The 13,953-nt window shown below is 43.2% G+C and overlaps 1 protein-coding gene across 1 annotated transcript in view; it reads left to right on the plus strand.

Annotated features, from left to right (window-relative positions):
* The window catches only part of CHRM5 (cholinergic receptor muscarinic 5), a 53,119-nt gene extending 44,920 nt beyond the window's left edge, over window positions 1-8,199 (plus strand). The window contains exon 2 of the mRNA XM_084776330.1: window positions 3,100-8,199. Coding sequence (XP_084632456.1) covers window positions 3,182-4,780 — 1,599 coding nt within the window. The 5' untranslated portion in view covers window positions 3,100-3,181 and the 3' untranslated portion in view covers window positions 4,781-8,199. The remainder of the gene's footprint in view (window positions 1-3,099) is intronic.
* Window positions 8,200-13,953: the final 5,754 nt, after the last annotated feature.

The following is a 13,953-nucleotide window of genomic DNA, read 5'->3' on the forward strand; positions in this document are numbered from 1 at the left end:
CAAGGGCTGGGCTCAGCGATAGAAAAATCCTCAAAATTGATGGAGCCTATCCCTAAAATACACAGTATAGATTTCTACCTCCCTTCGGCCCCATTCTAAGCTGTTGAACAGGCTTTCTATGTCTTAAAAATCAAGGTTATCAGAAGATAAGTTTCTCCCCTGCTGTTGTTACTAAACACTGCAGTTAGGAGCGGTACCCATGCACTCCACCTTTCCTCAGGATACTATTGTGGGGCCTCCCCTCCAGTCCCAGACGCTTACTTCTATTACCACATTAGGTCCTATGCCAGCTCACTTACCTGGAGACAGCTCTCCAGAAATTCTCTCATGCACTCCCATATATCAGCTTTTACATTCGAATGTAACATTCTCATTAGTATAAAAACATAATTTCCACTTTCCTTTAAAAATAAGAAAAAGCCAGGCTAGAGAGATGGCTCAGCGGTTAAAAAGAACTGGCTGCTCTTCCAGAAGGAGGTCATGATTTGATTCCCAGTATCCACAGGGTGGCTCACACCTAGCTGTAACTCCAGTCCTTAAGGGATTTGACTCCCTCTTCTGGCCTCCAGAGGGCATTGCATGCTCACAGGAACCTGGTCCACAGACATCCGCGTTGGCATAGTCACCAGCTTCCTCCCACTCTTCTCCTTCTGGTTCCTCTTTCCCATGCTCCACAAGGCTTTCTGACCATCACACACACACACACACACACACACACACACACACACACACACACACACACACACCAAAAAAACCTTATCAAAATGCATTCTGAGCTCCTTGGAACTAAACTCAGGCCCAAGTGTCAGTCCTAATCTTTCTAGATTTATCAGCCCTGCTTGATGAAGTGTGTCACTGTCTCAAGATGTTTTCTTCCTGTGTTGCTTATACAAAAACATGTTTTCATTAGGATGCAAAGATAAATGCATAGTCCTTGCTTTTGTTTCTGTTGGAAAGAATTTGCTAACTGCCAAGGAATTCTGGGCTTTCAGATTTTCCCATAAATCTATTTGCAGAAGTACTTTTTATGGCACGGCGTACATAGAAAAAAATGATATATTTATTGATTTACATTCAGAATTTTAGACTCACCGAGATAGGAACAATGTTTTCTTCAAGGTTGCCAAATTCAAATAGCCAAAACACTAAGAATGCAATATTTTTATAAATCCTGTTTGCTTCATGGTTCTTCTTGCTGTATGTAGTTTATTATATTTATGTGTAATAATATAAATGTACATGTAAAAAAAGAAAAATAATAATAAAAAAGAAAAATGATATATTCCCAAAAGTCTGGGAATGCCACAAAAAAAAAAAAAAACAGAAGGGAAAGGAGCCCCCATCAGCACCCCAGGTCTGGGGGCTTCACACACACATCCAATGGCTCTCGTTTACTCCTCAAAGGTAAACAGTCTCACAGGCTTTCCTGTCCTACAGCAACTATGCAGCCATTTAATATTCTCAGGAATTGACTGTTCTGTCCCAAGATTTTGACCTGAAGGCTCAACTTTCTTCCTGGATGCTCTTTAATGCCAAACAAGATTAAGTCTCTTGTTCATGCACTAGAGCATCACTTTTATGCTCCCAGGCAGTCAGCACACTGGTAAACAGTGCTTTAAAGCCTGTCAGTTAAAAGTCTCGCTCCAGATACTACTGCTTCAGAGACAACGAGGAGTCATCTCTGAATTGAAAGAACTTTGTACTGTGTTTCTTTTCTCTTCCAGTCAAAAGGAGTTAGATGTGTGTTACTTAAAAAGAGCCACCTTAAAAAACAAAACAAAACAAAACAAAATCCAATATGTTAATGGTCAGGCAGTGGTGATGCGCGCCATTAATCCCAGCGCTCAGGAGGCAGAGGCCGGCGGACCTCTGTGAGTTCAAGACCAGCCTGGTCTACAGAGCTAGTTCCAGAACAGCCAGAGCAAAGAAACCTTATCTCCAACAAACAAAAACAAAAACAAAAACAAAAACAAAAAAACCAAAAACAACAAAGCAAACAAACAAAAAGATGTGTCAAAAACTTTGTTCTTCACACATTCCTCCAGTTCTTCTTGACATTTAACCCGTTGGGAGCATATTTTAAGCCTGCTGCTCCTAGCCGCTACATCCGGTTTCCATTTCCAGTTTATATCGTGAGCATTCAAGCCTGTCACACCCACACCCCACTTTGACCCTACACCCCACAACCCCACCCTTCACTCCCCTACCTTCATTCTCCTATCCCGAACCCCACCCACCCTCAATCCTTCCTTCCTTCATCCTCCACCCTCTCTCCCTTATCTTCTCAAGCCCCTTTTAAAGATTGCCACAAGAGGGCAGCAGTTTCACACATATGAAAGATGCTCAGGCATCGAGGCTTGTTAAAAAAAACTTCGGGTAATACACTAAAAAAAATAAGATAAAAGAGGACACAAAGTTGAGTGGGTAGAGAAGGGGCAATACATTTTTAAAAGAATGATGATTAAAATCTAGATATATCTATAGGAATGGTTTCAGTGGCAGGAGGCGAGGAACAAGAGATGGCAATGAAAACCAAAATTCATTTTTTTTACTCGTATAAAAATGGCAGAGAATTTTTCATGAAAAAAAATTTTATTGAAAATGTTTATGGTTAAATTCCAATCCTTGTCCATTAATCAGAAAAATTTGCAATAATAAAACTGTATATGTATATATTATACTATTATCCAATGCATTATCCTATAATGTTACCCAAAATTTTTACCTTATACATACCTTAACTATTTCTTTTTTTTTAAAGATTTATTTATTATGTATACAGTATGCATCACATTATAGATGGTTGGGAGCCACCATGTGGTTGCTGGGAATTGAACTCAGGACCTCTGGAAGAGCAGTCAGTGCTCTTAACCGCTGAGCCATCTCTCCAGGCCCCACCTTAACTATTTCAACACCAACAACACTAACAATCATTTTGATAATGAATTTAGTAATTTCCTAAAAGAAAAAAAAAGGCTCAACAATTCAGCATCTTGCTCTGTGTATACGATATTCTGTTTGCAATGATGAACCCTGGATGGAAAAGAAAATCATGCAGCAGTGTGATGAATGGATCTGACCTGTTTATGTCTCTTCCAGATACTGGCCAAGAAGAGAGGAGGCCAAACAGAGGGCAGCTCCAAACCTCAGACTACATCTGAATGTAACTTCTTGAACCAGGATGGAAGGGGAGTCTTTCCACAACGAAACCACGGCCAATGGCACCCCAGTAAACCACCAGGCTTTGGAACGCCATGGGCTGTGGGAAGTCATCACTATTGCAGCTGTGACGGCTGCGGTCAGCCTGATGACCATCGTGGGCAATGTCTTGGTCATGATTTCCTTCAAAGTCAACAGTCAGCTCAAGACAGTTAACAACTATTACCTGCTCAGCTTGGCTTGTGCAGACCTCATTATCGGCACCTTCTCTATGAACCTCTACACGACCTACATCCTCATGGGACGCTGGGTTCTGGGGAGTCTGGCTTGTGACCTTTGGCTGGCGCTAGACTATGTCGCCAGCAACGCTTCTGTCATGAACCTTCTGGTGATTAGCTTTGACCGTTACTTTTCCATCACAAGACCACTGACATACCGGGCCAAGCGTACCCCAAAGAGAGCTGGTATCATGATCGGCTTGGCCTGGCTGGTCTCCTTCATTCTCTGGGCGCCAGCCATCCTCTGCTGGCAGTACTTGGTCGGGAAACGGACGGTTCCACCGGATGAGTGCCAGATCCAGTTCCTCTCCGAGCCCACCATCACCTTCGGCACTGCCATCGCTGCCTTCTACATCCCCGTCTCCGTCATGACCATCCTCTACTGCCGCATCTACCGGGAAACTGAGAAGCGAACCAAGGACCTGGCTGACCTCCAAGGTTCCGATTCCGTGGCAGAAACTAAGAAGAGAAAGCCGGCTCACAGGACCCTGCTCAGATCTTTCTTTAGCTGCCCTAGACCCAGCCTGGCCCAGAGGGAAAGGAATCAGGCCTCCTGGTCATCCTCCCGCAGAAGCACCTCAACAACAGGAAAGCCAACCCAGGCCGCTGGCCTAAGTGCTGACTGGGACAAATCTGAGCAAGTCACTAACTGTAGTAGCTACCCCTCCTCAGAAGATGAAGTCAAGCCCACTCCTGACCCTGTCTTCCAAGTGGTCTATAAGAGTGAAGCTAAGGAAAGCCCGGGGAAGGAATTCAACACCCAAGAGACCAAGGAAACATTCGTGGACCCTCGGAATGAAAACAGTGACTATGATGCTCCCAAATACTTCTTGTCTCCCGCTGCTGCTCACAGACTCAAGAGTCAGAAGTGTGTTGCCTATAAGTTCCGATTAGTGGTAAAAGCTGACGGGACCCAGGAGACTAACAATGGCTGTCGCAAGGTGAAAATAATGCCCTGTTCCTTCCCAATGTCCAAAGACCCTTCAACAAAAAGCCTGGATCCCAACCTCAGCCATCAAATGACCAAACGGAAGAGAATGGTCCTAGTCAAAGAGAGGAAAGCAGCCCAGACTCTGAGTGCTATTCTCCTGGCCTTCATCATCACGTGGACCCCTTATAACATCATGGTCCTGGTTTCCACCTTCTGTGACAAGTGTGTCCCTGTCAGCCTGTGGCACTTGGGTTACTGGCTGTGCTACGTCAACAGCACAATCAATCCCATCTGCTATGCTCTCTGCAACAGAACCTTCAGGAAGACCTTTAAGCTGCTGCTCCTCTGCCGGTGGAAAAAGAAAAAAGTAGAAGAGAAATTGTATTGGCAAGGGAACAGCAAGCTACCCTGAAAAGTTAGCAAGTCCCCTCGAGAGAATAGTGACCACAGTGTGGTTTGCTTGTTTGAAAGAATGCCGTCCACACTCTGAGACCCTGAAGGCTTGTCAAGCTCGGGGTCTGTTGTCAAATGAAGAGTCACCCATGCTGCTGCCTGCGTGAAGTGAGTCTTGTCTGTTACCAAAGCCACCTGATGCCACTAGGGTTTGCCTGTGAAGCAAAGAGACAGACTGAGGAGCCCTTCTCTGGAAAAACACCTGAGTCATTGTGGACAGGGACTTCAGGAACTGATCTGTGAGGAACAGTAGGGGCCAGGCGTAAATATTCCCCAGTGGCATTCTGTCCTAAAGTATGTGAATATGTCTGTGTCTATATGAAATTGTCTTATATCAGTGAGAATCGGGAGGGTGTAAGCCAGGGTCACCTCTGGATAAAAGTGATATTCAACTGGTTTCTAAGAATATCACTCTTGGTAATTTAGTCAGCATTTGTTATGCTGCTAACATGTGCTTTGTACTGCGGCATGTTTTTCTGTTTGTACACAGAATGATGCTCTTACTCTTCCTTTCATTACTATGACAACTCCTGTACCCAGTGAAACCATGGTGATTCCCAAAATCCATCATTTTCTCAGAATCCTGAGTCAAGAAGAATGCTGACATGAGCACACTTACACACTTGGTCTTCTAGAAAGGCCTTTATTCTGCTACTAATGATGATCAAGTTTCCATACACAGTTATTTTCCATGTTTTACCAATGGGTAAATATTTCTCTAAACAAATACTGTGTATCATTTTTTGGTGCCCATTCTAAGTCACTTATTAAATATGCTGTATTCTCAGGAGAAACTGATTGCATGACAGCCCTGCCCAGTAAGGCTGCTTCCAAGATAGTTAATGCGGGTTCTTCTTTGTTGTTTTCAGGGGCGTTGCTTTCTAATCTCTTGTCAAGACAAACCAGACACAAAATGTGGGAAACAAGCTAGGTGTGGTGGAACACACCTGTGATCCCAGCACTCTGGGAGGCAGAGACAGGCGGATCTCTGTGAGTTTGAGGCCAGCCTGGTCTACACAGTGCATCCAGGATGGCAAAGGCTACACAGAGAAACCCTGTCTCAAAAAAAAAAATGTGGAAAGTAAATATGACTCCTTCCATGCTTTCCACCTCATCCAGATCCCTAACTCACACCCAGCCATGTGCAGATAGTTATAGTGATATAAAAACAAAAGATATCAATGTACATTTGTATGCACAATTATTTTAAAACTGAGTTTAACTCTTCAAGTATTTTTATATGAACAAACTGGAAGTGGAATGGTGCCGAGTCAGAGAGTGCTTGCCTAGGAAGTTCAAAGCCCTGCCTTTGAGTTTTACAACCTGAGGTGGGAGGGATTGAACCTAAGATGCTTCTTTGATGATTCTGAAAATAAATACATGCACAGAAAAAAAATTAAAGCTGTAAAATAATAAGTAAAATGAGTGAAAAATCCACAATAAAAGCAGTGCAGTGGTATGTGAACAGCTGACAGACAGAAGCTCCTGTCGGAAACTTTATATTTAAATCTGCTCATATCATTTGACTCTGTGTTTAAAAAATAATTCTGTACGCTTCAGCTGGGTGTGGCAGAACATACCTGTAGTCCCAGTACTTGGATAGTGGAGGCAGCTTTGTCTCTAGCAAGATCCTGCTTCAAAAAGGAAGGGGGAAAAAAATCAGGATTTCATTTCACTCTCTGGAGGCCAGCTCTCTTTCAACCTCATTTTCTAAATGATGGAAAAAAGAATTGGCCTGATTTCCTGTGGATTAGATGTGTACCCTGGTTCTCCCTTGGACTCTGGAAGAACAGAGTTCCAAGCCAAGGAAGCTTCAGATTGGAGGACTCCTGGGCAGGACAAGGCTAGTCCACCCAGGCCTCTATCCTAGGCCTGCAGAGACTGATGTTGAGAAGAACCGTGTCTGATGCATCATAGTGTGGAGCTCTGTGAAGGGCAGGTTGACACCTGCCAAGGACTTAGGAGAAAATGCTAATTGGCTCAAATCTGTGAGGCAGAGGTTCCCAGGCCTACGTGATACCAGAAGGGTGTGACTTTACTTGAAAACCTGCTCTACCAGCTTGAGACACACGTGATCCTTTAAGGCCTTGGCTCCTGGCAGAATTGGAAATCTCCCCGTGAAAATGGCAGTTTAACCCTCTACTGGGCATTCATCACTCACAATAGAGGGATAAGCCAGTTAACCACAAAGCAACCCTGAACTGAGATGGAGGTAGTGGTGCTCCTGGAGACACATGCATGGAGCACTCCACCGTCCTAAAGAATCAGCCTTTTAAGTTTATCTTTTGTGAAACTGATCTTAATAATCGATTTTGGAAAGTAGCCGGGTTTACAGAGGTATGTGTGCTCAGAGATGAGCTTGTCCGCAAACTACCAGAGGAAACTAAAGTTTCCAAGAGTCAGGGCCTTGAGTAGGGCCTTCAGAATGCAGAGATTCAACTTATTGTAAACCACAGGGCCTGGGTCAGTGGGTGGGTGGGGCACAAGCTGACCAGATCCCAGGCATGCTGGGCCCCAGTCTCCTGAGAAGTGCCCGTGATAAACTATGTCCAACTTTAACTAGTCATTTATTGGATAGCTGTTGATAGCAATGTGATTTGTTTGTCCTTTGCTGTGAATTTTGTGAGAAGTCCCGGAATCTTGGTCATCATTCGTGTTTTGGTTAAACAAAGCACTTTGTCAACATGCCTCTCTGCTTTGCTCCTCCGGTGAGCATCCTCTGAGAAACATGCGGTCCATTCTTTGTAATTGTGACACCTGTACCTGCACCCCTGAGTTGGGGTCTACAGCTGTTTACTGTAAATACCCAAATCACGGAAAAGCGTATTGTACTTGTGGTGTTCTGGCTACTAACGAAATTGAACCACACAGTGATTCCATGAAGTGTTAAAACTGGAGAGTGTTCTCTGCTTAGCATGAGGGATCCATCTGTTTCAGGGTCCTACCCAGCTCTGCATGGCCTTCCCTTTTAAGATAGGGTACACACTATGGAATACACATCTTGCTACTTTTTTTGTGGTTTGTCATTCCAGTTACCAATGACCAAGCTAAGATTAAATAATGATGATAAAAAGTCTATGGCTGAAATTCTTCCTTTCTCCCATAGGACAAGGATGAGGGACAGACCCGAAAGCACAGCTCTTCCCAGAGGCCCTGTGCCAAATGGAACGGCCCCACTTTGTCTTCTGTCATTTCATTACCAATGTAAATGATTGTAATTTCCATCTCCGCTCTTTTCATCTCATCAGTAAAGTTAAAGATTATGCAAGCTCTTTGCTGATTTTAGAAAATCTACACTTGGGGGATGAGGGATAAATGTGTTAGGAAAGGAGCCAGTAGCACATTTTAAAAAGAACAAACTCTTTCGAAGTTAATTTTGAAAGCATATAAATGCTGAATAAACACTACAAACAACTCTTCTATTTTACAAACTCATTAAAATTTTGTCCCAATTCTGTGCGTGCTCTCAGTGTGTATAGCTGTGAGTGCTGGGACACATATTTTTTTCTCTCAACTATCTGAGAATGGGCTGTCCTCACGTGTCTATTTGCCTCAAAGTGTCTCACTGTGTATTTCTTATATACAAGGTTACTTACCACTGCACAAGTACAAAAAGACAAGAAAATTGACATTGCTACAATGTTGTTCTGTAGTCTATAGATGGTACTCAGATTTCACCACTTTAAGAATCTCTTTTCCAGTTCAGGATCTAATCTAGTACCAAGCACTCTGCATATTTAGACCCCTTTACTCTGGAGGAGGGTCTCAGTTTTTTGTTGGTTGTTTGTTTTGCCTTTCATTACCTGTGCATTTTCAAGCCCTTTTGCATGCTAAGCAAACTCTCTCCCATTGGTCTACAGATTCAGGCCCACAGTAGTTTGCACCTTCCCTCTCCTCCTTTTGAGGGAGAGTCTGGCTAACCTGGAACTCACTGTTCTCCAGCCTTAGCTTTCTGAGTTCTGGGCTTACAGGTATTAGCCACCCCCCTATTGAATTTTTTTTAAATAAGTAGGATATTAATATTTGTAAAAGTCAAAACTACAACAGACTTACTCAGAGATGTGTCCCTCTGTCCTCTCTCTGTTTTAAATTTTATTCCATCATTACCTGGGTTACTTTAATAAACAAGCAAGCAAACAAACAAACAAGCCAAATAAGAAAACAAACAGAACACCAAGGGCCAGCAAGATGGCTCAATGGATAAAGTTGCTTGCCTCCAAACCTGAGTTAGATCCCTGGGACCCGTGTGGTAGAAGGAGAGAGCCAGTTCTTACAAGCTACCCTTTGATGGATGGCCCACAAACAAATAAAGAACTGGAAAAAAACTTTTTAAAATTTTATTTTAGCCATTTTCAGGGTTTGCATCCATTTTTAAAATCATGCATATACTTGTTTTTCATTTAAATTCTTTTATTTTTATTTTATTCACTTTACATTCCAACTGTAGTCCCGTTCCTTGTCTCCTCCAGGTCCCACGCTCCCTCCCTCACCCCGCTCTCTCACCTCCTCCCTCCTTCACCCCCTCCTATAGTCCTCAGAAATGGGGAGCCCTTCTTCCCTCTCATCTGACCCCATCCTACCAAGTCTCATCTGGACTGCCTGAATGTTCTTCCTCTGTGGCCTGGCAAGAGCGCCTCACCAGGAGGAAGTGATCAATGAATGGGCAACAGAGTCTGTGTCAGAGGCAGCCCCTACTCCCCATGTAATGGCACCCATGAGGAGACTGTGCTATCTACTACATCTGAACAGAGTGTCTAAGTCATTACCATGCATGGTCCTTGGTTGGTGCATCAGTCTCTGTAGCACCCCACTCCCACCTACATATACCCAGGCCCAGATTTATTGGCTCTATTGGTCTCCTTGTGGAGCTCCTGTCCTCTTCAGGTCCTTCTATTCCCTCACTCTTTCATAAGACTCCCTGCGCTCCACCACGAAGTTTGGCTGAGTCTCAACATCTGCTTCGATCCCCTGTGGGTAGAGTCTTTCAGAGGACCTCTGTGATAGGCTTCCATCCTGTTCCTTCTCTTCAACTGCTTCTAGTGTCTATTCTATTTGCCCTTCTGAATAAAAACTAAGCATTCTTTCTAGGGTTCTCCTTGTTATTTAGCTTCTTTAGGTCTGTGTATTCTAGTGTGGTTATTCTGTATTATGTGGCTAATATCCACTTAGAAGTGAGTATATACCATGAGTGTCTTTCTGGGTCTGGGTTTCCTCACTCAGGATGATCTTTGATGTCATAAAAAATATCCACCACTTTGCTCTTTCCATGAAAAATAAAGCTCCGACCTTTCAACAGTGATTATTTCCCAAATACTCATCCATCTCTTGGGTCCTCCGTGTACAAAAATAGCTGTATGGCCATGCTGTCTCTATGAAACAATTCTTTGTTGGGTACTAGGTTCTAGAGCTCTCCATAAAGCTAAACACATGGGCCCTTGAGAAGAAGACACAGTCTGTGCTCTCCTGCTGCAGCTACTGTTACTGAAAATATGAAGACATCTGGTAGAACAAGTTGAGTTACTATGGAGACAGTAAGTGATAACAGCCAAAAGATCAACTCATATGTTCATGTTAAACTCAGAGAAGGCACAGTCATTATTATCCTCCAAGGGACTGTGCTCATCTCCCTTAGAGATTCATGGGTTAATATGTGGGGGTTGGGAACACGACCTTAAATTAATCTGTGATCTGTAATTAGGCAAAGAAAGACAGAGCAAAATGAATCTGGTTGTTGCTTACTGTGTCTGACAAACATCCATACTTACCTAACATTAGTATGCTTCCTGGTAATTTATCTACCAAAAAATATAATGCTGTTTTTAAAATATGGTTCTTAAACAAGTCTCAAAACACCAGACACTCTCAAGAATGTTCCTATGTTGCTGCTAAGAACAGCCATCTGTACTGGCTGGTTTTCTGTGTCAACTTAACACAAGCTAGAGTCGTCACAGAGAAAGGAACTGATTGAGAAAATGCCTCCATGAGTTCACTAATTTTCTCAATTAGTGATCAAGGAGGGAGGCCCAACCCATTGTGGGTGGTGCACCCCTGGGCTGGTGGTCCTGGGTTCTATAAGAAGGCAGGTTTGGCAAGCTTGGGGAAGTGAGCCAGTGAGTAGCACTCTTCATGGCCTCTGCATCAGCTCCTGCCTCCAGGTTCCTGTCCTGCTTGAGTTCCTGTGTTGACTTCCTCCAATGATAGATTGTGATCTGGAAGTGTAAGCCAAATAAACCCTTTCTTCCTCAACTTGTTTTTGGGGCATGGTGTTTTGTCACAGCAACAAACCCCTGATTAAGACACCATCCCAAGAGTGTCATTTTCCCAATCTTTTGCAGTGCTTTTAGGATCATGATTATCTTGTATAAATGCATCTGCACTGATGTCCTAATAAAAGAGGCATCTTTACCTTTAACATAGGATGATGCAAACACATTCACTTATTCTAAATATCACAAGATGAGATTTGGTATCATTTTTAGTGGTCCTCATGTATCTAAAGATGGACAAAGTTACCTTTGGTCAAAATCCACCAAGCTACTGATGATGATACACTAACAATAGGCCAATAGATTGCAATGGAAAACACCACAAGTTGAAAAGCAACAGTGGAAAAGACTAATCAGACTTCCGCTGGTATTCTCAGTACCACTCTTCTCCTTGGAAACCCAGGATGGACAGTGCTCTGATGGCACCTTTGATATCCAAGAGGTAAGGCCTAGTCAGGAGAGTAAGAAAAAAATGAAGTCTTTACCTCAAAAAAATGATGCTAATCGTCTGAAGAAATGACACAGCCATGAAGAGCACTTCGCACTTCTAGAGGATCCAGGGTCTATTCCCAGTAGCCACATAGTGGCTTAAAACTATCTATAAATCCAGTTTCGGGAGATCTGATGCCCTCTTCTGGCCTCTTTGGATGCCAGACACACAACTAGTGCACAGACATGCATGCAAGCAAAACACACCCCCACAAAAAGCCTGAAGACCTAAATTTAGATCACCAGCACCCACTAAGAAGCCAGTGTGCACCAATAATTCCAGAACTGAGGAGATGAAAACAAGAGGACTTCTGGGGCTTGCTGGCCAGCCAGTCTAGCCAAACTGGCAAGCTTCAAATTCAGTGAGAAACCCTGTCTCAAAAAGTAAGGTGAGCAAGGTGCCGTGGCACACACCTATCTCAGCACTCAGGGAGGCAGAAGCAGGCAGATCTCTGTGAGTTCGAGGCCAGCCTGGTCTACAAAGCAAGTCCAAGGCAACCAAGGCTACACAGAGAAACCCTGTCTCAGGAAAAAAAATTAAAAAGTAAGATGAAGAGTGATTGAAAAAGAAACTACATGTCAGTTTCTGGCCTAAACATGCACACACATACACACTAACTTACACAGTTTTGCTTCATATTTATTATATTTTATGAGACAATGATTAACTTAGCAATATATACTTTCTTAGGAAACAAATATTACCAATAATTCTTCCAGGTGGAGGTGACTGCAAAATATCTTAAGCGTCTACCCTTGAAATCCTATTGTGTACAAACACATACTTTGACATTATTTTCAGGTATCAAATGTATAAAACAATATGTTTTATGATTTTTCATAAAGCATATAGTGTACTTTACTCATACCCACTCCAACAAGCACTCCTGTCCCCTTCTTTCTGGTCCCTTTCACCTCTCAAACAGTCCCACTTCTACCTTCCCTATCTTTTTATTTTAATATAGCTTCTGTACATGAGAGAAGATATGAACATTTTTCTTCTGAGTCTGGCTTATTTTTCTAAACATGACAACCTTTAGTAGTTTGATCCATTCTCCTGCCTACCACATGATTTTGTTCAGCTTGATGGCTGATTAGACGTGACTGTGAATATATAGCATTTTTTCCTTATCCATTCATCTATCTTTGGACACCTCCACTGATTGCAGAACTTGGTTGATGTGAATAGTGCCACAATAAACATGGGGGGTGGGGTATCTCCCTTGGGTGCTGACTTTGATTTCTTCGGGTATATGCACAGAAGATGAATCATATGTCAGTTTTACTTTCAGTCTTTTGAGGAACCTCCACACTGACTTGCACAATGCCTGGATGAATTTATATTCCCATTAGCAGGGTATAAAGTTTGGGTCCCCTGCACCCACACCACCACACATGTTTTGTTTGAACTCACAGCACAGTTAAGTATTATTTGGCAGTCCTTGAAGAGAAAATATCTGGCCACTTAGACGACTCTTCAAAGAAGAAATCCTAAGGCCTCAAGTGACATGGAAAGCTCCTACTCCTAGCTAAATATAGATCAGAAAGGGACTGCATCTGTCCTTTTCTATCTCTGTTAGATATGACCAGTACAGCTCAGAGGATGAGAGGATTACCATTCTTGAGAACTCATCTTTCTGTCACTGTGCTTCAGATTCAAGAGTCACCATCCAAACAACTTGATCATCCTATTCTTGGTTGTTCATTTGCTCAGCAGATAGTTTGTTTGTTTGTTTGTTTGTTTGGCTTGGTTTGTTTTGGTTTTTTGAGACAAGATTTCTCTGTGCAGCCTTGGCTGTCCTGCAATCACTCACTTTGCAGACCAGGCTGGCCTCAAACTCACAGAGACCCGCCTGCCTCTGCCTCGATGAGTGCTGGGATTACAGGTGTGCACCATCGCGCCCAGCTCAGCAAATAATTATTAATCTATGCAATGAGCTTGGGGTGCAGAAGGAAATGGATACTGTCCTCCATTCTTCAGGGATATAGACAAACAGAACGATGGATGAAACAACCAATAGTTCAAAGAAAATCACTCTGATGCCGGCTGAGGGCTCTGCTCCTCCCCAGACACAAATATTTCCCTTCTCTAAGCCTCTTTCCCACTGTTCTTTGGCACGGGAAGAAGGCTATCAGCAGAGTCTGGGCCTGGATGCAAAGGGTAGAAGAAAGGACAAGTGGAGAGTGACGAGATGCATGTGGCCTACAACAGTCACCAAGTTCTCATCAACAGCCTGACAAACAAAACCCAGACAATCTCTAGCTCAGATTAGTCTCAAACTCTATGTAGCTGAGGATGACTCTGAACGTCTGAACTTCCTGCCTCCCCCCCCCCCCCGCACCCCAACTGAAAGAATTACTTGTGCACACCCCCACA

Source organism: Acomys minous, assembly GCF_964271855.1.
Source record: "Acomys minous genome assembly, chromosome: 3".
Taxonomy (NCBI): Eukaryota; Metazoa; Chordata; class Mammalia; order Rodentia; family Muridae; genus Acomys; species Acomys minous.